The 22,831-nt window shown below is 44.3% G+C and overlaps 1 protein-coding gene across 1 annotated transcript; it reads left to right on the top strand.

Moving 5' to 3' along the window:
* Positions 1–648: 648 nt before the first annotated feature.
* On the top strand, positions 649–22,533 carry LOC144727929 (uncharacterized). Its single transcript, XM_078607057.1, has 6 exons — positions 649–820; positions 1,743–1,868; positions 4,979–5,150; positions 9,395–9,511; positions 21,284–21,511; positions 22,457–22,533. Exons 1-6 carry the CDS (start codon positions 674–676, stop codon positions 22,531–22,533), a joined length of 867 nt encoding a protein of 288 aa, XP_078463183.1. The 5' UTR covers positions 649–673.
* Positions 22,534–22,831: the final 298 nt, after the last annotated feature.

The following is a 22,831-nucleotide window of genomic DNA, read 5'->3' as shown; positions in this document are numbered from 1 at the left end:
CAGGGGTCTCGTCCTTTATTCCTTTTCTTCCATTCACACCTGTCCCCAGCCGTCCCAATCTCGTTCCCGCCAAAGGCCCCTTCTTCCCGCCCGTTCTCTCCTTATATCTCCTCGATCACCCCTCCCACTAACCCATCTATTGGTGGGAATCCTTCCCCTGACACCCCTACACGTGCATGCACGCTTGCACGGCCATCTTGTTTATCTACTTTGGGTGTGGTACACCTTCATCAGAGAACAAACAATGACAAAAATGAAAAATTAATAGAATGAAGATTCCATCATCAAAATGCTGCTTAATGTGACTATTAAATGAAAATGCGTTTGTCTGTCTGTTAGTCAGCGTGAGTCAGTCTACAAGTCGGTCTGTGAGTCAGGCTGTGATTGAGAAAGTCTAATCTTCAGCAAGGTGCCAGAGCATGCATATCAACCCCTACTGACTTATTGAAAGATGTTTGCCTTTCCACATCAGCAGGAACCACCACTACAACCACACACACCACAGTAGCAACAACCACCAATACTATAACAACCCCCACATACGCAACATCATCAACTACCACCACTACGACAACAGCAACACACGCCATTACCGTGTGAAGAGCGACCCTCTTGTAGAGGTGCTGATCTGCGATTCGTGCTCAGTGATGAACTCACAGCCCTCCCCGCTGGGATGTTTGACAGTCTGACGCAACTAACTGCACTGGTCCTCAGTTCCAACCAGCTGACGGCTCTACCTGACGGGGTGTTTGACCGCCTGGTGAATATGCAGTGGTTGGCTGTACAGCAATCAGCTGGCGGTGGAGCTGTAGCCACGCGCGTGAGAGTCGTGTCGGTGGTGATAATGCACTCAATATAAACATTGGCAAATATCTCAGCGTAGAAAGACGAACAACACAAATACACAATCGTAAACAACAAACACCAACTTCTCATTAATAACACGATATGTGCAATGATGGAAGTTTCTTCAAACGTTAAACACGTTCCAATAATAACAGTCTCAAGAATAAAATGTCCAGGTTAATGTATTTCTGCAGTCACGAAAGCTTCAAATCAAGATTAATGTATTTCCTTTAATGCAAGTCCTTAAATAACAATGGTGCTGCTTACAAAACGGATATTAGCAATGATGTCAGTAAATACTGCGTTTTCACTGCTTCACAGACATTCTGCACAAGACATCGACTGACGTGTCAATAAATCAGCTATCGTGTCCAGCAGTGGATTCATTTCAACGCTAGTAATGATTAATCTATATCTACATTTATAAACAGAGACCCATATCTATAGTTAGCCAGGCGAGGGACTCTTGAAATCCACTCTTTTAAGTGGAGACCTTGGAAACAAAAACATGTAAATTAACGATCACAACCAATCACAAAAATCAAAATATAGAAACAAAAACACAACACTACCACAACTCCACATCAACAATTTTCGAATTCACACAAATACATATATATACACTTAAACACTAAGCATTCGAAAAAATTGTTCAGAAAAAACATTAAGGAGAGCTTCAGGAAAAGGTAACTCGTGTGAATGTTGCCCCACTTTAAGATGTTATCTTGTTCATGTTTTTGTTTTTTGTTTGTTGCGGTTGCACCCGATTCAAGAGCCGAATGGCTCACAGGGCTATACCTAATAAATGAACTTGAACCTGAACCACACGCGACGCCGCTCGCGTGCAAGGGGAGACCGTTGTGAGCCGCCTCGAAACCGTCGCTTGTCCCTCGCAGTGTTCGTGCCAAGGGACAGATGTTCACTGTCATGAGAGACGCCTCGCGTCTGTGCCTGCGGGAATCCCGACCACCACGCAGATCCTGCGGTTGTACATCAATCAGATCACGAAGCTCGAGCCCGGGGTATTTGACGGTCTGACGGCACTGGTGGAGACACGAGACCCTGAGGCTCCTGCTATTGCCATTACGATAGTGAATCAGGATTTATTGTTTTATTACTCACACACACCGGCATAATGACATACAACATAAATTAACATTGCTCTAACAGACTTCGTTTCAGGACATAGTGGTGGCTTCATAACGTATTTCTATAATTTTTTACTAGCCTTTTGCCCGTCCTATGACGGAAGCTGTAATATTTACGAAAACATTGAGCAGAGTATAATTGTATCTTGTGCAAATTTAATGGCAGTGAATCTTGCACAAAATAATGTCCTCAAACACTACACTGAATTTAACTGTAGTACTGTATCAATGGCAGTAAATCTTGCACAAAACGATGTCCTCAAACACTTAACTGAATTTCACTGTAGTACTGTATTAATGACAGTGATGCTTGTGTAGGGGTGTCAGGGGAAGGATTCCCACCAATAGGAGGGTTAGTGGGAGGGGTGATCGAGTAGATATACGGGGAGAACGGGCGGGAAGAGGGGGCCTTTGGCGGGAACGAGATTGGGACGGCTGGGGCAGGTGTGGATGGGAGAAAAGGATTAAAAGACGAAACCCCTGCAATCTTGTGTCGGCTCTCCTTTACACTTGCACAAACTATCTCATAAAACACGTCACTTCATATCATATCACTGTAGCATTGTATTTAACTGACCTTCAATTAGCCTTTTGCCCATCCTAGGACGGAAGCTGTATTATTAAAGATGTACATTTACGTTTTCTTGTGTAATTGTGTAATGCTCGGCTCTGGGCCAATCATACGGCCCAGGGTATTGGGAGGCGGGGCTCAGAATGGGGGCGTATGTGAAGGTCCGCCACTCACATCGGGTCCAATCGGATGCGAGATGAGCAGGGGCGGAACCTAAAGGCGGAGCCAGCAAGGCGCTATGCGGAGGTAGGATCTGGAAGGTTCGGTGAAAGGCGTGGTGAGAGGGAAGAAACAGGATCACGTGGTGAAGGGAATATAGGGGGGATCCCGGAAGGGCTCCGGGTCAGTTGGTAGGGTCACGAAGCTGGACCACGTTGGGTGGCCGCAGGGGATCCGCGCCATCAGCCACGTGGCTGGAAGAGCTTCGAGCACACCGTCGGCCAGCGGTGTGCGGGAGCAGGGGAGCGGAGTGACTGACAGGAGAGCGCGTGCGGGGCACGCGCGAGGAGCAGCTGGTCCGCTGTCGGGACCAGTGGAGTTCGAGCATCAACGGGAATAAAGAGTGACGGAGACCAAGCAGTGTGTCAGCGAAGTCCTTAATTACAATTGTAAATGTTTTTAGGAATTGTTGCACGTAAATCAAATTTTCTTAACTAAAAAAATGAAACCTCGGTATACGATATTTTGCATGAATGTCTTGTACTGTATTAATGGCAGTGATTCTTGCACAAAACTACGTCATAAAACACCTCACTTCATTTGAGTCTAGCACTGCATTTAACTCACCTTCAATTAGCTTGAAATCACTGTTCGGATACTTTATTTTCTTCTGCTTTCGCTCGCTGGGGTTGTAATCAATTTTAATTCGATACAATGTCTGGAAAATCACAGAGAAATGAAGATATCTATATATATAAGGGAAATTTGTGAATGTGTGTCTGTTCAAAATGTTTAGCGTACTTCCCGACATGTGGGTACTTTCCCGATTGTACACCATGCAAAATAAAAAAAATAGACTTTTGTAACTAGTTTTTTTTTTGGGGGGGGGGGGGCGCAATAATGGATATATTTTGCTTGCAAGTGAGCGGTGACGTCACATCCTGTTATGTCACCCGCATGCGGCTGCGTGACGCAGTGTTCCTGCTGACGTCGCGCATCCCCCCCCAACCCTCCGCGTAGGCCGTGTATCCCGCACAAATGCGCGGCTGGGGGAGGGGAAATACAGTAGGTAAAAAACTTTAAATTTGCCATGTGGCTAGTTCCCATACTGCACACAATGTTAAACGTATCAAAATTTACTTTTGTATTTTTGGGGGGGGGGGGGGGGGTGAAATGACCATGAAGTGTGTGGCGAGAATCGATATCTGGTGAGCGTTTGTGGTATCGATTAAACGGGAATAGGCCGATTCTAAAGAAATCTACAAGCTTCGATTCCTTTGCACGATCTAAAGAATCGAATTTTGGCGCGCGAGCGTAAGTTTTTTTTCCACCGCGCGTTGGGTTTTATTTAAATTTTTTATTAATGAGGTAATGATCAAAGTTTTTTTTTCATTTGTATATGTTATGTTTTTAAGTTTTCAGAAGTTTTTAATACATTTTTCCCCCGGGCAACGCCGGGTGCTTCCCGCTATTTTTATAATAATTTAGAAGCTAAAATTTGACTTACCTTTTGTTTCAAGTACTGAAGAAATAAATAAAGACACCAAATACACTTTGTTGCTGCGTATAATTATTTATCTGATTAACTTTCAATAAAGAAACGTCAAATTAAAAGCGAATTTGCATAAAAAAAAGTATTTCCGCTCGACCTGTGTGAGTGTAAAAATCCACCAGCTCATAATTATTTAATTATTAATGACGGACGGGGGGGGGGCATGTGGAGTGCGTCACGCTCGTTGCACACATTTCTGGAATATTATAGTAGTAATTAGGGACGAATAGAGGTCGCTTTAACAAAATATATATGATTCTGAATTAAGGTCACCTAAACTAGCAGTTATCAATGAATGTGAATGTGCCTAGCTTCATGTAAAATTTATTTAAGAAAGTGAATAGAATTGAGTTCGTGTTAACTAACAGATGACAGTCGAAGAAGTGATATTTATGTCAGGCATGTGAAAGCGAACGGATTTTCTTTAACGATATACTTGTCTATGAAAGCGATTGAGGGCAGTTTTAACTGTGATGTGAATAGCTAACCAGTTCTTGAACTTATCAACATTAAAGTGATTAGTGGTCGCTTTGAGCTCTAATACATCTTAATGATATTGAACGCATGTCACTGTGCGTAATTGATGTCATGGTAATGAACAGAAGTCACTTTAAATAAGAGATCTCTAGCATAAGCATAAGCCACGAGTACCCTCTCCGATTATTCACGTTCTGACCGAGCTGACTGTTTTTGGATCTTCGTGGTAACCAGCTGCAGGCTCTTCCCGAGGGGGTGTTTGACCGCCTGGTGAATCTGCAGCGGCTGTGGTTGAACAACAACCAGCTGACCTCTCTCCCCACTGGGGTGTTTGACAAACTCACACAGCTCACTCACATAGTTCTGAGCACCAACCAGCTCAGGAACGTTCCCCAGCGCGACTGTTGGAGGAGCTGAAGCCAGATTGAATTTTCAATTAGCTGAAAATTAAAGGTGACGTTTAAAATGCCCATTGCGTTGGGCATATTACACACACACAGTTTGCTCTAATAATTGTATACTTAACCTTGTTTTCGTGCCTTTAGTTGGTTTAGAGATTTTGTAAATCACTTTTCAGCTTGCGTTATGCATTATTTGCTTGTACCCCAGGTCTCCCTTTCGCATTAACCTATTACTACTCGATGGATAGATTTACAACTGACGCAGGGCATTGAGCGCCGACAGCGCTGTACGCGTTTCCCGAGTTCGACTCCAGCCACCGGCCGAGATGTAAGGCGATGTGCGGAGACACGAGTGAGTTGAGTTGGTCGTAGTGAAGACAAGACGACAGACAAGATAAGTCCAAGGCCCCGCTCTCCACACTTCGCTCTCTCCAGCGGTGATGGCTAAACCCCCACTGGAGGCAAGGGCGAGGTTGGAGAAACAAGGGTAGAACAGGCTAGCAGTAGAGAAGCTAACGGACTCCTAAGTGTGAGCGTACGAAGCTAGCAGTACAGACGCTAGCGGAATCCTAAGTGTGAGCGTGCGAAGCTAGCAGAGTATATAGCGGAGGGCTAGCAGTGGAGAAACTAGCAGAGTATATAGCGGAAGACTAGCGGTAGAGGAGTTAGCAGTTGGATAGCAGTAGAGAAGCTAGCAGAAGATATAGTGAGAAGCTAGCAGTAGAGAAGCTAGCAGAATATATAGTGAGAGGCTAGCATTGGAGAAGCTATCAGAGTATATAGTAATAGGCTAGCAGTGGAGAGAGCGAAGCGAGCGGCGCATGGGAGGCAGGCTAGCAGTGGGGAGGCTAGGAGAGTTAGAGAGAACAGGCTAGCAGTGGAGAGGCTAGGAGAGTGAGAGAGAGAACAGGCTAGCAGTGGGGAGGCTAGGAGAGTGAGAGAGGGAACAGGCTAGCAGTGGAGAGGCTAGGAGAGTGAGAGAGGGAACAGGCTAGCAGTGGAGAGGCTATGAGAGTGAGCGAACAGGCTAGCAGTGGAGAGGCTACGAGAGTGAGAGAGAGAACAGGCTAGCAGTGGAGAGGCTAGGAGAGTGAGAGAGAGCGAGAGAGAGAGCGACATGGAGTAGGAAGAGAGGGGGTACAGAGAGAGGGGGGGGGGGCAGAGAAGGAAAGGGTAAGGAGAGCAGAGCGAAAAATATTTTGTTAAATCTTTCATTTAAAAAAAGGGGGGGGGGGGGGGTACGTAAAGCAGAGCATTAAAAAAAAAACCCGAAATGATGAACGAAGCAAAGTGCCGAATACACCGAGCATCTTCTTGTTTCCTCTGATCGTAAAGAGAGAGAGGGGACAGGCTAGCGGTGCTCTTTGGTTCTTTCGATAAAGTCACGTAGGTATAAAATAACATAAATCACGCCGTTTCGGGTGCAACACAAGCGCCCGTCATCAGGTGGGACAACCACAGCAAGAAACAATTGCTGAAATGGGCAAAAGCGCTGCTTTAACAAGAGGCTATATAGGAAAGAGAGGGGGGGAGGAGGGGGGGAGGAGCCAGGGAGGAGAGACAGAGAGGGGTGGGGTAGGGGGAGTGGAGCGCTGCCGAGTGAAGAGCAGCTAGAAGGGAGTAAAGGGCGATCAGAGACAAATGTCGGGGGGTGGGGAGGGGAAGAGAGCGGGGCAGGGAGTGGGGAGCTGAAGCAACAGGAGATGCGGATATGAAGGCAACACCATAAAGCATGTAAGGTTTTACCTGGTTAATAACATCCTTCCAAATGATTGGTCAATTTGTATCCATCATCTCGGATGAAGTTATGTCTATGTTTATATATCTGGATAGTTTCATGAACAAACCTTTGACAAGAACCCGAAGGTTTGCAGAGCACCTTGGTCTCGGAAAAAACAATACCATGAGAGCCCACAACGTTATAGCAATGGTCAGCCACGGCAGAGGTATTAGTCCTGCCCTGCTTCAGATCTGCCTTGTGCTCGCTTGTGTTGCGCCCGAAACGTCGTGATTTAATATCTTTTATTTTATACCTACGTGAATTCTAGATTTAAAGCTTTCGTGACTGCAAGGATTCATATTCTTAGGTTTTTTCGGTAAAGTCACGTAGGTAAAACATCAAAATTAATGAAAATAAAATAAAAATAAAAAATCACGACGTTTCGGAGGCAACACAAGTCTCCGTCATCAGGTGGGACCGTCACAGCCGGATTAGCTGCATCAAGTGAGGCAATGATTCAAGATGTAATCCCTTAAAAGCAAGTTGAGGGGGGAGGAGAGGGGGGGGGGCTCATCAGAATGTGGTAGCCAATGAATGGAACGTATCGGGAGGGAGGGGGGCGGGGCTCAAAGACGGCACGGAGTGCCACGTACAACGCATCGGGAGGGAGAGGGGGGCGGGGCCAAAAGGATGGACGACGGCTTGGACGCGGTTGCTGCTGCACACGCCAACGCATTGGACAGAGAGGGGGAGGGGAGGCCTGATACACATGATAGAAAAAGAACGAAAATGCCCATGTTTATACCAATGCTGGCTGAACAATGTTTAACAGTACTCTCTTCATTGTTCAGCCAGCATTGGTATAAACATGGGCATTTTCGTTCTTTTTCTATTATGTGTATCAGGCCTCCCCTCCCCCTCTCTGTCCAATACGTTGGCGTGTGCAGCAGCAACCGTGTCCAAGCCGTCGTCCATCCTTTTGGCCCCGCCCCCCTCCCCCTCCCGATGCGTTGTACGTGGCACTCCGTGCCGTCTTTGAGCCCCGCCCCCATCCCTCCCGATACGTTCCATTCATTGGCTACCACATTCTGATGAGCTCCCTCCCTCTCCTCCCCCCTCAACTTGCTTTTAAGGGATTACATCTTGAATCATTGCCTCACTTGATGCAGCTAATCCGGCTGTGACGGTCCCACCTGATGACGGAGACTTGTGTTGCCTCCGAAACGTCGTGATTTTTATTTGATTTTATTTCATTAATTTTGATGTTTTACCTACGTGACTTTACCGAAAAAACCTACAAATATGAATACCTACGTGACTTTACCGAAAGAACCAAAGAGTATGGATCCCTGCAGTCACGAAAACTTCAAATCTAGATTAGGCTAGCAGTGGAGAGGCTAGGAGAGTGAGAGAGAGAACAGGCTAGCAGTGGAGAGGCTAGGAGAGTGAGATAGAGAATAGGCTAGCAGTGGAGAGGCTAGGAGAGTGAGAGAGGGAACAGGCTAGCATTGGAGAGGCTAGGAGAGTGAGAGAATGCAAGCAGTGGAGAGGCTGAGAGAGAGAGGGGGAGCGAATCAGGCGAGCAGCGCAAGCGGGGAAATCACCACGGAGTTACGGGGTGTAGAACGCGAGGAGTTCTGTTCAATAAAAAAAGTGACAGGAGAAAAATAAGTTATCCGTGTGAAATAGAAACACTACACATGTGACAGGAATCAATAATAAACGTTACAGAAGCCTTGCATATGCATGTTTTTTTAATACATTTTCTTTTTATTTTGCACAGTACCCGCTAATTGGTAATAACCACATCGCACAAGGCGTGGTGCGTTTATTACACAGATAGCCTCTCCAACTTAGCGAGTCAATCAGGAGCTGTGAGAGGAGCGCTCTCCACGTGGTTGTTGTACCGATGCAACTCCTATAGACTCACCAGCCGCTCAAACGTGCCCGCAGGAACGGATTTCAGTTGGTTGTGACGCAGATTTAGAACAGTGAGCTGGGTGAGTTTATCAAACACCAATCCAGGGAGAGCCGATAGCTGGTTGTATTGCAGGTGTGAGTTCGCCAGGTGCTTGAGACTGTCAAACACCCCTGCGGGCAGAGCCGATATCTGCCCACACGCGCCTCTGCAGGATATCTGCGTGAATCTGCCGCTGCGCTTGTTGACTTTGTGCGAGAGTCTTGTAACGGTCACGGCCATTCGCTCCTCTGCGCTCACTGCACTCGCTGCGGCACTGCTGATACGGGTCTCTGTGTGAAGACTTTCAAGACATCCATTCCTGGGGAGACACCGCGTGTGTGAGAGGGAGAAGGAATTTGTTTTAATCGAGAAGGATTCCGTGACACTCCTTGTCTACATCATCACTACCATGAACCATCACTGATTTGACCGATCTAAAGCCGCCCTGATGTTGGTCGTGTCTACTTCCTCACCTGTTTGATTTCACGCTCTGCTCAGTGAACGCAGATGCCATCACACGTGAAGCTGTGCACGCGTCACTTGCCTTGCGGTGTTAACAGAACGCAGTGCAAAGCAATCGCGCTTCAACGCGGATCAGCTGAAGAGCATTCCCAGGGGCGCATTTGACAACCTCAAGAGCCTCACTCACATCTGGCTGTTCGACAACCCCTGGGACTGTGAGCTGCGTGGGGCTCTCAGCCTTCTCGCGTCTCTCCCCCTCCTCATTATGATGAATAATAAAGTAGCCTTCGCAGTAGTTGGCTACGTGCGGTGCGGACGAAGTTCAACATACATACGTACAACTATGAACATATGTAGAAGGTTGTTTTGTATTGTTTACGTTAGAGAGAACGCAAGGAGTGGTGACCCCAGTGATTAGCGGACTGCGCTATAAACACGGTGACATGGATTGATCGTCAGCCACGGCGAACATCAGTAGCGAGTGATCATCATCGCCACTTCAGCAAAGTGAAGTTTCGTAAAACGCGTACAATCGACACAATGCTTGTGCCAGGATAGGTGCACACACCTCTATATGTATATAATACACAATAGAAAGAGCAAACTTATCCCTGCAATGCTCTTAAGCTGGTTTAGGTCCAGACCTAAGTCAGTCATTTGAGTCTAAGTCGACCTAGGGGAGGCAGACGACTGGTTCTGATAATCGTCACTGGTATTGGCCTCGGAATCGGCTAACCGCTACACTCCCGATCCCCATTAAGTAATTATAATAATTATACTTCAGCTATGCTGTCCACGTCATGTGACTGACCCGTAATATTTGACGTTGAAACTTGTTAAATGAACAGTGCACCACTGTGTGCCAGAGAACGGTCCTGTAAGAACTTTGTCAATTAATGACTAGAAGCCTCTTTTTCGATTTAAAGCTTTCGTGACTGCAGGGAGTCATATACATAAAATCCGTGATCTGGTCCCGTCTGTAAAACATGTGATTCCAGACATACAGTATCCTGGCGTCTACAAACTAAGTTGTCTCTGTGGTAGCAGTTACATTTGAGAAACCAAACGACATGTCTCGGACCGCATCCGTGAACACAAAGCAGACCTAAAACACGGTAGGACCAACACCTCAGCTGTGGCAGACTACTGTTATAATTCAGTGGGCTCACATGACATTGACTTCTCCAAGACAGAGGTTCTCTGCAAGCCATCTGGCTACCATGAGAGATTCGTTCATGAGACAATTTCAACCGAGAATATGGATTCTGGCTTAGCAATCATTTGAAGGATTTGATAAACCATTTCGGGTCTTAATTGATTGTGTTCACGCTTACGGTGATTTTCAGACCGCATTCCATTCTCCTTTTCTCCCCCCTCCTCCGTTCCGAGCATAGATGGACTCGTCCGTCAGAACAACCGCCAGTTGCTGTCCGTGGTGCGAACGTTAAGAAAAAAACGCCACTTTTTTTCAAATTTTCTTGCTGTAGTTTTCACACCTGATGATAATTGCTTGTGTTGCAATAGAAACGTCGTGAGAATTTTATTGTAAAAATTGTATTATTTCATTATTTCCCTTCTACGTGACTTTACCAAAAGAACCAAGAATATAGAATCATCTTATTCTCACTCAGCGGCACACATTCCCACACACTCTGCCAAGTGGGTTTCTCGCATGCAAATCAAAGCACAGATGCAGTTTTCCTAGCTGGAATCAAGTGAAATCTCAAGTGTAACAGAATTATATTGGATTAGGTTTTACTAGATTGATTACGTGTGCACTCATTGGTTGCTGCGCTGAGTCCATCAGCTCAATACTTCTCCTGAGGTCTGTTGTATGTGTTTGGTCACGATATTCTGGTTAACACGAAGTGATTCATTCCATCATCCATGCAAAACACTGTCTGTGAGAGATCCCGGACGACGCCACCCATTATGTTGTATGTGTTGGGTTATGAATTTTTGATGAAAATAATAAAAATTAATAATTTTTACGAAAAATGCGCAAATCGCATTAATTATACTATGAGATCTCTTTTACCAGTGGCCAAATATAATGGTAGGTTTTTACCCTTCTAACTGGTACAAAACTGACACCTTTATTCAAGGTATCATGTTTGCAATGACCACAACACAAGTAGTCAATAAAGCAAACAAAAAGAAGCAACTCTGATAAGGATAATAATATGCACTGTCCTTGAAGTTGGGTGTGGGCCAATCAACTTCAAGGACAGTGCATATTATTATCCTTATCAGAGTTGCTTCTTTTTGTTTGCTTTATTGACTACTTGTGTTGTGGTCATTGCAAACATGATACCTTGAATAAAGGTGTCAGTTTTGTACCAGTTAAAAGGGAAAAAACCTACCATCACATTAATTATGTTAATGTGTGTATTAACATGCATACATTATGATAATGTGTGTAATTATATGCATAAATTATGATAATCGCGGAGATAATCGTAGTAATTTATGCGGATGCTTGCGATGATGTTAATGTGAGCAGTTGTGATAATTCGGCTCAGCTTCGTTTATCCAGAGTTATGTCAATCAGGATAACACGATGATCATTGATTAAACGTTTACCGATTATCCTAGTGTGTGTTATGATATGTAGGTCTCCATTTTCATATCTCATCACAGGATACAGTTATCAAGAATAAGATAGTTTTGCATGGACTTGGAAAGAAGCACTCGAACAGTTGGTGTTAAGCAATTTTATTCTAACAAGCATGTGACATTCTATTATGCAGGTCAAACATGCGTCAATAATTCATGAATAACCAAACTCTTATGCATTTGCGATACTATGCATTCGATTAATATGAATAACTAAAATCCTTATGCAATTACGAGACTATGCATTTGACTAAAATGAATGAATAAACACTCATGCATTTGCGAGAACAACTCAAAACTCTTATGCATTTAACGAACTGAATGACTAAAACCCTCCTAACAACCAGGCATCTCATTAGTTCGTTTTTGTATCGATCACAATCGGCGACAGGCCGAGTTTGAAAACAAGCATGACACACTTCATTTTGCGGTAATAAAAACTTATTGTATCCCAGAGGCGAAAGTATATGTCAATAGATTCATCGGCAAGTATAAATCCTTTAAAACGGAATGTTTGATATAGTGGTGGGTGAGGGCGTGTTCGTGTGGGAGAGCGAATCTGGCTCTGTTTTAATTAATTCTTCGGCGAGACTCTATGACAAAGGAAACTGGTTTGACAAGATTTCCTCTGTGTTTCCTTGAGTCTGTATGTGGGGAGCGATACGACCTCTCTCGGCTGTCGGTGCGAGCTGTAGCCGAGACTTTCTCCGCTGTGAGGTGAGCGGCGGCGCTCGTACGGAAGGCTTTGACTCTCTTTCTCCACGGCGGGATGACGAGTCGGTTTTGGGTTGACGCTGGTCGATCTGGGCGTCGCTCGGTGTCGCTCGTTGTCGCTCGTAGGCGCGCGGTGGCGCACGGTGGCGCACGGTGGCGCTCGGTGGCGCAGCTCTGCTGGCGCTGGGTGGCGCTCGGTGGCGCTCGCTTGGCGATCTCCGCCTTTCCTGCGGGTTGTTCGCTGGTCGTCACTCTGACGAGGAGCGATGCTTCGTTCGTGGCAGGGTGGACGTTGGCGTCTTTGTTGGCTTCGCTCGCAGCTCGGCGACTCAGGGTAGCGATTCTTCTCAGTTGGTGCAGACCTCGGCATGTAGCGGCACGTCGCTAACCCGCGAACCTCGTCATTCTGGATGACGAAAACTTCTTGACGATCTGTGGTGGAGTCGAAGCCCTGGCGACGAGATGGGGCTCAGAGCCCTGGCGATCTGTGGTGGGGCCCGTGGCCCGGATGATCTGTGTTGGAGCCGGAGCCTTTGACGAGGTGGCTCAGAGCCCCTGGCGATATATGGTGGGGCCCGTGGCCCGGATGATCTGTGATGGGGCCAGAGGCCCTGACGATCTCTTTGGTGGGGCCCGTGGCCCGGACGAAGTGGTTTGTATGGATTTTCCTTCGGTATATATTGAGAAAATCCACTCAGTTTCCCGAGTTGTTCAAAGTCTGTCATAAAACCTTCCTGTGGGTGGGACCATCTGCATCCGTGTGTGTGTGTGTCGTGTGCGTGTCCGTCCGTGTGTTTCGCTTTGAAGACACAGCTGTGTGTCGTTCTGGAAGGGGGGGGGGGGGGCCTCGTGACGGCGCCACCGAAGTTATCCATTAGCCAGACCGATGATTCGCGTCGAGTTATATATATATATAAAAGAAATATTGGAATCCATGTTTTTGTTACTGAATAATATTTGTCGCGAAAACCTACGCGTTAAGCGAGCTTAATTATTCCCTCCCTTGCTCGGGATCATATCTTTTGTCTCACACAGCTTAAGTTGTTTTGGTGTGGAAGTTGAAATGCGACTTATTTCCATTATGCCCCAGTTATGCCGAAACCGTGTTCCCGATGTTTCATCGTGACCCGATCTCTCATGGAAATGTTATTTCCTTGCGTGTGCAATTTTTGCTGTCCGTGTTGTGGGAAGACAAAGACGGTTGTTTCCACGGTGGAAGCACCCGGCGCATGCGCTTATTTATTTATTTCCGAGAGCGTGTTAATTTCCTCGCTTTTGTGCCTGCGTGTGGAGATCCTCTCGGAAAGACAAAGACGGTCGTGTTGCTCGCTTCCCATGGGTGTTGTGTTTGGTTAATTTTGAGAGCCTTATCCGCCCTTGATTCCTCTTCTTCTTTAATTCCGTACTTATTATTTGACTTCTTGTGATTATTTAATCTGCTATCCCGGCTAGGAATTTTGTTTTGGACCCCCAAGTCATAATTATTCTTTGGTGCTTCGGCCCGGCCGCGTAGGAATTATTTAAGGTAAATAATGTCCGTATTTAATTAACAATTGATGAATCGCGACTCTGGTTTTCAATTGGAGTGAGGATGGATACTGTTTGCTTAATATTCATGGCTAAGTTGGTACTTGTGCATCTAACATGGTTCAAAGACCCGTATGTGCTTTTTTATCGTCAATGTTGTTTCCTTTGTTAAGAATATAATTATATATTCCTCCGTGGTGCCCGGCCCTGCACGGCTTTTTTCGAGAGGGTGTCATTCCAACCCCCCGCCTGCCATTCCCCCCTCCCTTGTTCCTCCTGTGTGAAATTCGGGGAGTTTTTATGATCTTGATTACCCTTCTTTCATGCCCTCTTTCCTTTGAAATGAGGTGTGCGCACATCTGTGGGAGTGTGGGGGCGTGTCCGTTCTCACGTTGCCCCGTGTCTATTAAAAAAAAACCGATATTTTATATGTTGGCAGAATAATTCTAAAAAAAACAAAACAAATAATATTAAAAAAAGGGGGCGTATACACAACAGTTCTCCTCATTTCTCCTAATCTCTTAAGATTATCTACGTATGTGTCGCGTTCTCTTGCTATTTGTGCTCTTGTACCACTCCAAATGCGGCATCACCAAACAATGGGCGAGCATTGATGTCAATTGACAACGAGCTGCAGACCTTTTCCGAACACGCGGTGTTCATCTGGAGGTTGAATTCAATTTCACAACCACAGCGTGGTCGTTACAAAAGCAAAGAGCCTCACAGATGATCGTCCTGGCCGTGACGTTAAATTCCCCCAATGATGTGGCCACCTGAAAACAGGGAAGCCACCTCCCCTCCTCCTGGCAATGGCTCAATAACTAGATGTGGAGTGCGGTGTTGCGATGTGAAAAAGGGGCGTGCGGGATACAATGGGATGGATCGAGCTGGAACCATGGATCTGCGTTTCGGGAGAAGACTCAAGCTTGGGACGAGATTACAGGGGTGTTAACGGTGGCCCAGAGTCTCGCGTCTCTCGCGTCAGACTGTCAATCACCCCGAGCTTGAGCTCTGTAATGCAATTGCTCTACAGATACAGAATCTGCGTGTTGGGGGGATTCATGGATTTATGCAGATGATGCCCTAAGCAAGCGAGTGATTAATTAAAACTCTATGGCAGCTGATGATTCCTTCTGTCCATCCGACCCATTGGGTCTTTGGTTGTTTGATGGAGACAATATGCACTCCATAGCCGTCGCGTTGTTCTCGCGAGTGTGTCTCTAAGTCCACCGCCAGTCGCGCCCCTGAGAACTCTCTTCAGATGATCATTATCATTCGGATATAGGCGCTGCATACTCACCAACATTACCTCGAGAAGGGCCTGCAGCTGGTTTCCACTCAGAACCAGACGAGTCACCCGGTTACTATTGCAGATGTATGGATGTTGAATTTCTATCGCACCGCACATAGCCATCTGTGCTAATGGGAGGTACGGAAAATAGATCTACAAATATGTGAATGAAAGCCACATCATTCAAAGAGAAACTAGTTAAAGCCACCTTCATTGACTTTCATAGATACATTTGTTGTTTAAGTGACTTCAATTTAGTATTTGTATCAATCTCCATCCGCAGTTAATAGCGACATGCGTTCACTTCCATATATATCTTATCTGAAGCGACTTCATTTCACTATCGCTTTTTTAAAACCAAAATCTAAGTGCATTGAGTTTTATATAGACGTGTTCGTTCAATCTACCTTCAGTTACAGTCTTTGAAATATGTTAGGTTCCAGTTGGCATGCATTGTGTTCTTGATATATTTCACGTTTTGATAGAATAAAAAAATAGCTCTTCTTGTTAATTTAATTGCTGACCCGTGTTAGGTGAAGCGATCTCCATTCTTAATGAGACACGTCAGCTAAAGCGACCTCAGTTCACCCTCAACAGAAATTGACGTAAAAAGCCACCACTATTTAGTTAAACGAAGTCCCTTCAAACAATTTCATTTTATAATTTATGTTATTATGCAGGTGTGTGTAATTATACATCATGATTCACTATTACAGTGGATGTAGTAGGTAGCTCATTGTCTCGTGACTCCACCAGTGCCGTCAGACTGTCAAACACCCCGAGCTCGAGCTTCGTGATCTGATTTCTGTACAAATGTAGACGGAGCGCGGTGGTGGGGATTCCCGCAGGCACAGACCCTAGGCTTCTCTCATGACAGTGAACATCTGTCCCTGGGCATGAACACTGCGAGGGACATGCGACGATTTAGAGGCGGCTCACAACGGTCTCCCCTTACACGTGGTTAGCGTCGCGAGTGGTTCAACATTCACACGAGATGCCTCTTCCTGAAACTTTCTGTAAAAATGTTTTTGCCGAATACTTTTAAGCGTGCTTTGTTTAAAAATATATACACTGTTAACATTGATCGCTTTGTATTTGTGTTTGAATTTATTTTGTGTCCGTGTATAATTCAATTATTCGTAAATATATTAGATTACAAATTTTGATTCTAAGCTTTCGTGACTGCAGGGATTCATCTTCTTGGTTCTTTCGGTGAAGTCACGTAGAAGGAAAGTAATAAAATAATAAAAATAAAACATAATTAAACAATTCTCACGACGTTTCGGCCACAACGCAAGTAGCCGTCCTCAGGTGAAAACCAGGTCTGTCGAGGCGACAGCGTCTGAATGAAACAGCACACGTGCTTGGAACATGTATATAAGCTGGGTTGGAAGGGGGGAAAAAAGGGGGCGCCTTGACAAAAAAATATGCATATCAATAGGAATTTAGCATATTTATGGGAAATGCAGGTATATGATTATTACTACTTATGCCCGTGCATTATGCAGGATTAGCAGCATCAAAGGGAGGGGATATGGGAAATGCAGGTATGTGATTAGTACTACTTATGCCCATGCATTATGCAGGATTAGCATCATCAAAGGGAGAGGATATGGGAAATGTAGGTATGTGAATAGTAATACTCATGCCCGTGCATTATGCAGGATTAGCAGCATCAAAGGGAGGGGATAGAGGTAGCAATAATAAAGGGAAGGAGTGTTAATAGTATGTAGCTGCAGTAACTAAAACCATCACGTAAACAACTAAAGTATAAACTACATATTATCATCAGTATACTAAATATACTCTACAATAAGCTGAGTTACTAACAGTAAGTAATACATTACAATTCTACGTCGTAAAAAAAAATATATAATATGCTTCCATCTAAACTTTATTCTCTTACATCTGTATTGCGAGCAAGGATTGAGCGTGGGGAGAGGGAGGAGTTAGGGTCACGTGGGAGAGAGGATTTAGGGGGAGAACCGGAAGGGGAAGGGGGAGTTGAGACGGAGTGAAACAGGAGCAGGCCACGCTGGGCAGGACGGAGAGAGTGGCGAGGTCGCCACGCGGTGGGAGACGTCGACACCGTCAGCCATCGGTGTCAGACGCAGAGAGCTAGCGGCTGTGGGAGGCTAGCTGTATACGGGGCAGCAGTGAAGCTAGAGAGCGGAGCAGCGGTGTGGCTGCAAGGCAGAGCAGGAGGGAGACTGCATATCGGAGCAGCAGGGAGACTGCATATCGGAGCAGCAGAGTGGCTGTGGAGAGATCGACGGGAGAGACGCGGGCCTGAGCGAGGACGCCGTGGTAACGAGATTCTACGAACCCAATAAAGGACAACGGAGATCGACATCTGAGAGAGAGTCATTTATTACACATCACACGAGTCTACACCGTAATATACACTGCCATAAACAAACCCAACATTAAATTATATACTGTATTGCTATAAACCCCCCTATACCTTATACATTGTAATATTACACTGTATTATTCTACCCACCCTAATGTATATCACACTGCTGTATATTCACTATACAATTACGATACTATATATTACTTTGTACATTGTATTAAGCATATAAATGTTATAATATTTGTTATTATACACTGTACCATTGACCGTCGTGTGAAAGATACTAAGAGGAAGCAACGAAATATGTCAATGGGAGAGTAGTGATAGGAAACTGGTAGCGGAGCAAAGAATCCATTGCCTGCGGAGAATACAATGCCGGTGAGTGGAACGTGGTCTGAAAGGCACCGTAAAAGTGAACACAATCAGTTAAGATCCGAAATGGTTTATTACTTCCTTCCAATGATTGCTAAGCCGGAATCCATCTTTTCGGTTGAAATTGTCTCTGTGTTTGTATATGTGGATCGCCTCATGAACGAATCTCTCATGGTACCCAGATGGCTTGCAGAGAATCTCTGTCTTGGAGAAGTCAATATCATGTGAACCCACTGAATTGTAACAGTGATCTGCCACGGCTGGGGTGTTTGTCCTACCATGTTTCAAGTCTGCTTAATGTTCACGGATGCGGTCCGAGACATGTCGTTTGGTTTCTCCAATGTTACTGCTACCACAGAGGCAACTTAGTTTGTAGACGCTAGGGTACTGTATGTCTGGAACCACATCTTTTACAGACGAGATCACGGATTTTATGTACTGTGTTGAATCGGACCTGAATCTTGTGTTTTATCAGGATTTTGGAGATCTTTTTTGTGACCCCAGCAATGTAGGGTAAGGTGATGGTCTTGAAAGGCTCCTCAACAGAATCCTGCTTGACGGTTGGAGTGATGGCTTTGTGTAGTCGGAGTAACCATTAGCCTTAAGAACTTGGCGTACGTGTTTGAGTTCACTGGCAATGTGTTCCTGGTCGGATATGCATTGGGCTCTATGGTATAGAGTCTTGATGAGGGAATTCTTCTGGGATGGATGGTGGTGGGAATCCGGTTTTAGGTAAGCATCCGTATGGGTGGCTTTCCTGTAGACAGAGTGGCTCATTGAATCAGTATATAATTAAATGTTGGGTTTGTTTATGGCAGTATATAGTACGGTGTAGACTCGTGTGATGTAAGATAATAAAGTTTAGATGGAAGCATATTATATATTTTTTTTTACGACGTAGAATTGTAATGTATTACTTACTGTTAGTAACTCAGCTTATTGTAGAGTATATTTAGTATACTGATGATAATATGTAGTTTATTCTTTAGTTGTTTACGTGGTGGTTTTAATTACTGCAGCTACATACTATTAACACTCCTTCCCTTTATTAATGCTACCCCTATCCCATTCCTTTGATGCTGCTAATCCTACATAATGCACGGGCATAAGTAGTACTATTGACATACCTGCATTTCCCATATCCCCGCCCTTTGATGCTGCTAATCCTGTATAATGCACGGGCATAAGTAGTACTAATCACATACCTGCATTTCCCATATCCCCTCCCTTTGATGCTGCTAATCCTGCATAATGCACGGGCATAAGTAGTACTAATCACATACCTGCATTTCCCATAAATATGCTAAATTCCTCTTGATATGCATATTCTTTTGTCAAGGCGCCCCCTTTTTTCCCCCCTTCCAACCCAGCTTATATACATGTTCCATGCACGTGTGCTGTTTCATTCAGACGCTGTCGCCTCGACAGACCTGGTTTTCACCTGAGGACGGCTACTTGCGTTGTGACCGAAACGTCGTGAGAATTGTTTTATTATGTTTTATTTGTATTATTTTATTACTTCCCTTCTGCGTGACTTTACCGAAAGAACCAAGAAGATAGATTACAAATGTTTGTATTTATTAGTAATCCCTTGAGCAAATAGATTTACATTTCAATAGCTATTAACCTAATTCATATAAAATGTTTATATACCTGTAGCAATACGTAGATATGTAATCATTTAGACTAATAATCAATCCACAATACTCCAGCAAATAACACATTGTTACGAGTTAAATTATACAATGGATAGACTCAAGAATGTATTTGTAAACTGCATCATATGTAATTCAATTATTCATAATCAAGCAATATTTTTTTATATATGCGCACATATAGTAAACAAAACACAAAAGTGCTGTACAACAAGCGTGATAACAAAATATGATAATTGATGTAGGGACGTAACTTGAAAACGCATCAGAATATCTTACTTAGGGCTATTATGGAGATCAAATCGCGAACAAAATGGTAACATGTGCAGGTGAAGTCTATCAATTTGGAGTGCGTTGGAAAATAATATTTTGACACCTACGGTTTTCTCAGCGTTCCATTTTTCCCCGACTATAAAAAGTCACTGCACATGAAAACCTTATATTGGTTAAATACTTATCAAACTAGAATCCAAGCTTTCGTGACTGCAGGAAATACTCTTTGGTTCTTTCGGTAAAGTCACGTAGAAAATCAAATCAAATAATAATAGAAATCGACGTTTTGATTGCAACACAAGCAACCGTCATCAGATAAGAATTAATGATAAGGAAAATAACATAGTAAACTTAGAAACACAATGCAACGCAACACAAAGAGCCGGACAACACAACAGCAACACCCCACCTGGCTGACCACGCTCCTCCAAAGCCTCGACACAGTGGCGCTGTCTTTCTTTTTGTCATTCTTTGGGGGAGCGTACGGGGATGATACTCTTATGCGGCGATGGAAGCTCATGCTAATCTCTCTCCCTAATACCTCTCTCCCTAATCTGCCCCATTAACACAACTGACGTGCTTGCGTCCGGGGATAGAATTCCTTTCCAGCTCAGACCCCGCTTGCTTGCCCATCACCACATAAATAGCCTCTTGTTGTAATAGCTCTCTCGCTGGTTCAGCAGTTCCACTGCTGGATTATTTTTTCCGCCTGAGAACGACCGCTTGTGTTGCGATAGAAACGTCGTGATATATAATTTTTTGTTTTATTTTATTTTTCTACCTACGTGACTTTACCGAAAGAACCAAAGAGTATTAACATAAAATATCACGTTATATTAACACCAATATCTGTGTATATTATTCGGTATATTTATAAATGCATTTAAAACAATGTTTCATGTACAATAATCATGGTAATTTTATTTAAATACATTTATTGTCAATCCATTGCAGGATAAATTATCTCCGTGTCCGTCGTGGGGTTGTTTAACTACATTGGTGAGTCGAGGCGGAGATGGCGTCTAATTTAAAACCGATTGTGCAAAACCCTGCGCCACCGCTATTCCCCACAGGGTATTCTATTTACCGGCAACAAATCACTCTGCAACCTTATCCGCTGTAGATATATATTAGAGCAATAGCCGTATTACAGAGGCTTAACCACAACTGTCATCTCTACCAGCCAGGGTGTTTGACAGTCTGGTGCATCTGCAGGAGCTGCCATTATACAGCAACAAGCTGAGCGCTATTCGTACTGCAGTGTTTGACAAACTAAACCAACTCACAGAACTGAGCTTAGGAAACAACCAACTGACATCCATTCCTGCGGGCGCGTTCGATCAGCTGATGAAATTACAGAAGCTGTGGCTGTACAACAACATACTGACGGCTCTACCCGCCGGGGTGTTTGGCAAACTCTCCCAACTTGGTTTTGCGTCAAAACAAACTGGTTACTCTTTCTGCTGGGGTTTTCGACAAACTCACCCAGCCCCTCTTTTTGTTGCTGCTGAACGAACGCAAGCGAATCACGTGATGCACGTGTATACACACGAGTACACACACATGCATTGACATATGTGTGCAACACGTGTTCTACATATGTCTGTACATTACATGTCTTCTACATGACGCAGACACTGTTAGCATGTCACGTGGGACGTGCTTAACAAACATCAAGCACGTACAGCGTGTAAGGACTTCATTTTCATGTTAATGTAGTTTAACTGGTAAACACAGAAGACGTAGCATGGTGGGTCTCGAGGAATGAAGTTTGGGACACCTTGCTTATAATTTATGGATCGACCTAACGGAGCAGAGCAAATGAGAGACGGAAACGAAATATATTGTCAGACAGTGCAAACGATTCAAACAGTAAACACGAGGCAGTTTATTTACATGCACGACACGTTGTGTGGACGACAATCTGAGAGTTGATGCATTATATACAGTGAGTTTAAGAAGCAATTTTAACAGAGTCCTCAATGCAATATGCAATACGCTCCTATAGCAATAAAAAGAATAAAACATCTTCATATTAATGTACAATATTAAACGAGCACCTTCATCATCATCATCATCATCATTTGTCAAGGCAAAATATCTGTATGTACAACATCAATAGAGTTTTCTTGCACAACTATATCACCAGTTAACATGTACCATTAAGCAAATGCCATTAGCAAAAAAAAAAATCCTTTATTTAACCGCACCACGCGAAACAACGATCGAGTTCTCAATGAACCGAGGGGATAAGTCCCCACTGGGTCAAACACCCCCTCGATTGCTGTACAAATCCAGGAACTGAATGTTGTCAAGAATCCCGGCGGGAACTGAACTTAGTCCTCTGTTGTCGCAGTTTGCCTTTCGGAGTCCAGATCACACGTCACACGAACACTGCAAGGGAAACGCGTCTTCGTGTGCTCCAAGCTCTGAGCGAGACCCAGATACTCCAGCACAGACCTCGCCTCCTCCAGTACTCAATCATCAAGGAACTAAATAATTTTGATAAAACAGTTATTATTGCGTGAATTGTGATTGTTTCTTGGTTATTATTTTAACACCTGCATTGTTATCATTTTCGATGTATAAATGTATACATAGGTATTTCAAATTATTTTATTCATATTCAGGTGCCACACAATATTTCGAAATTTCGGGTAATGTTTATTCTGTTTCTGTGTCTATTTAGTTTTAAGCACTACATTCTTCAATTGGCAAGTTATTTTAATCC

This window comes from Lampetra planeri, chromosome 27, assembly GCF_965212315.1.
Source record: "Lampetra planeri chromosome 27, kcLamPlan1.2.h2, whole genome shotgun sequence".
In the NCBI taxonomy this organism is placed as follows: domain Eukaryota; kingdom Metazoa; phylum Chordata; class Hyperoartia; order Petromyzontiformes; family Petromyzontidae; genus Lampetra; species Lampetra planeri.
This window is presented reverse-complemented; position numbering and strand designations above follow the sequence as displayed.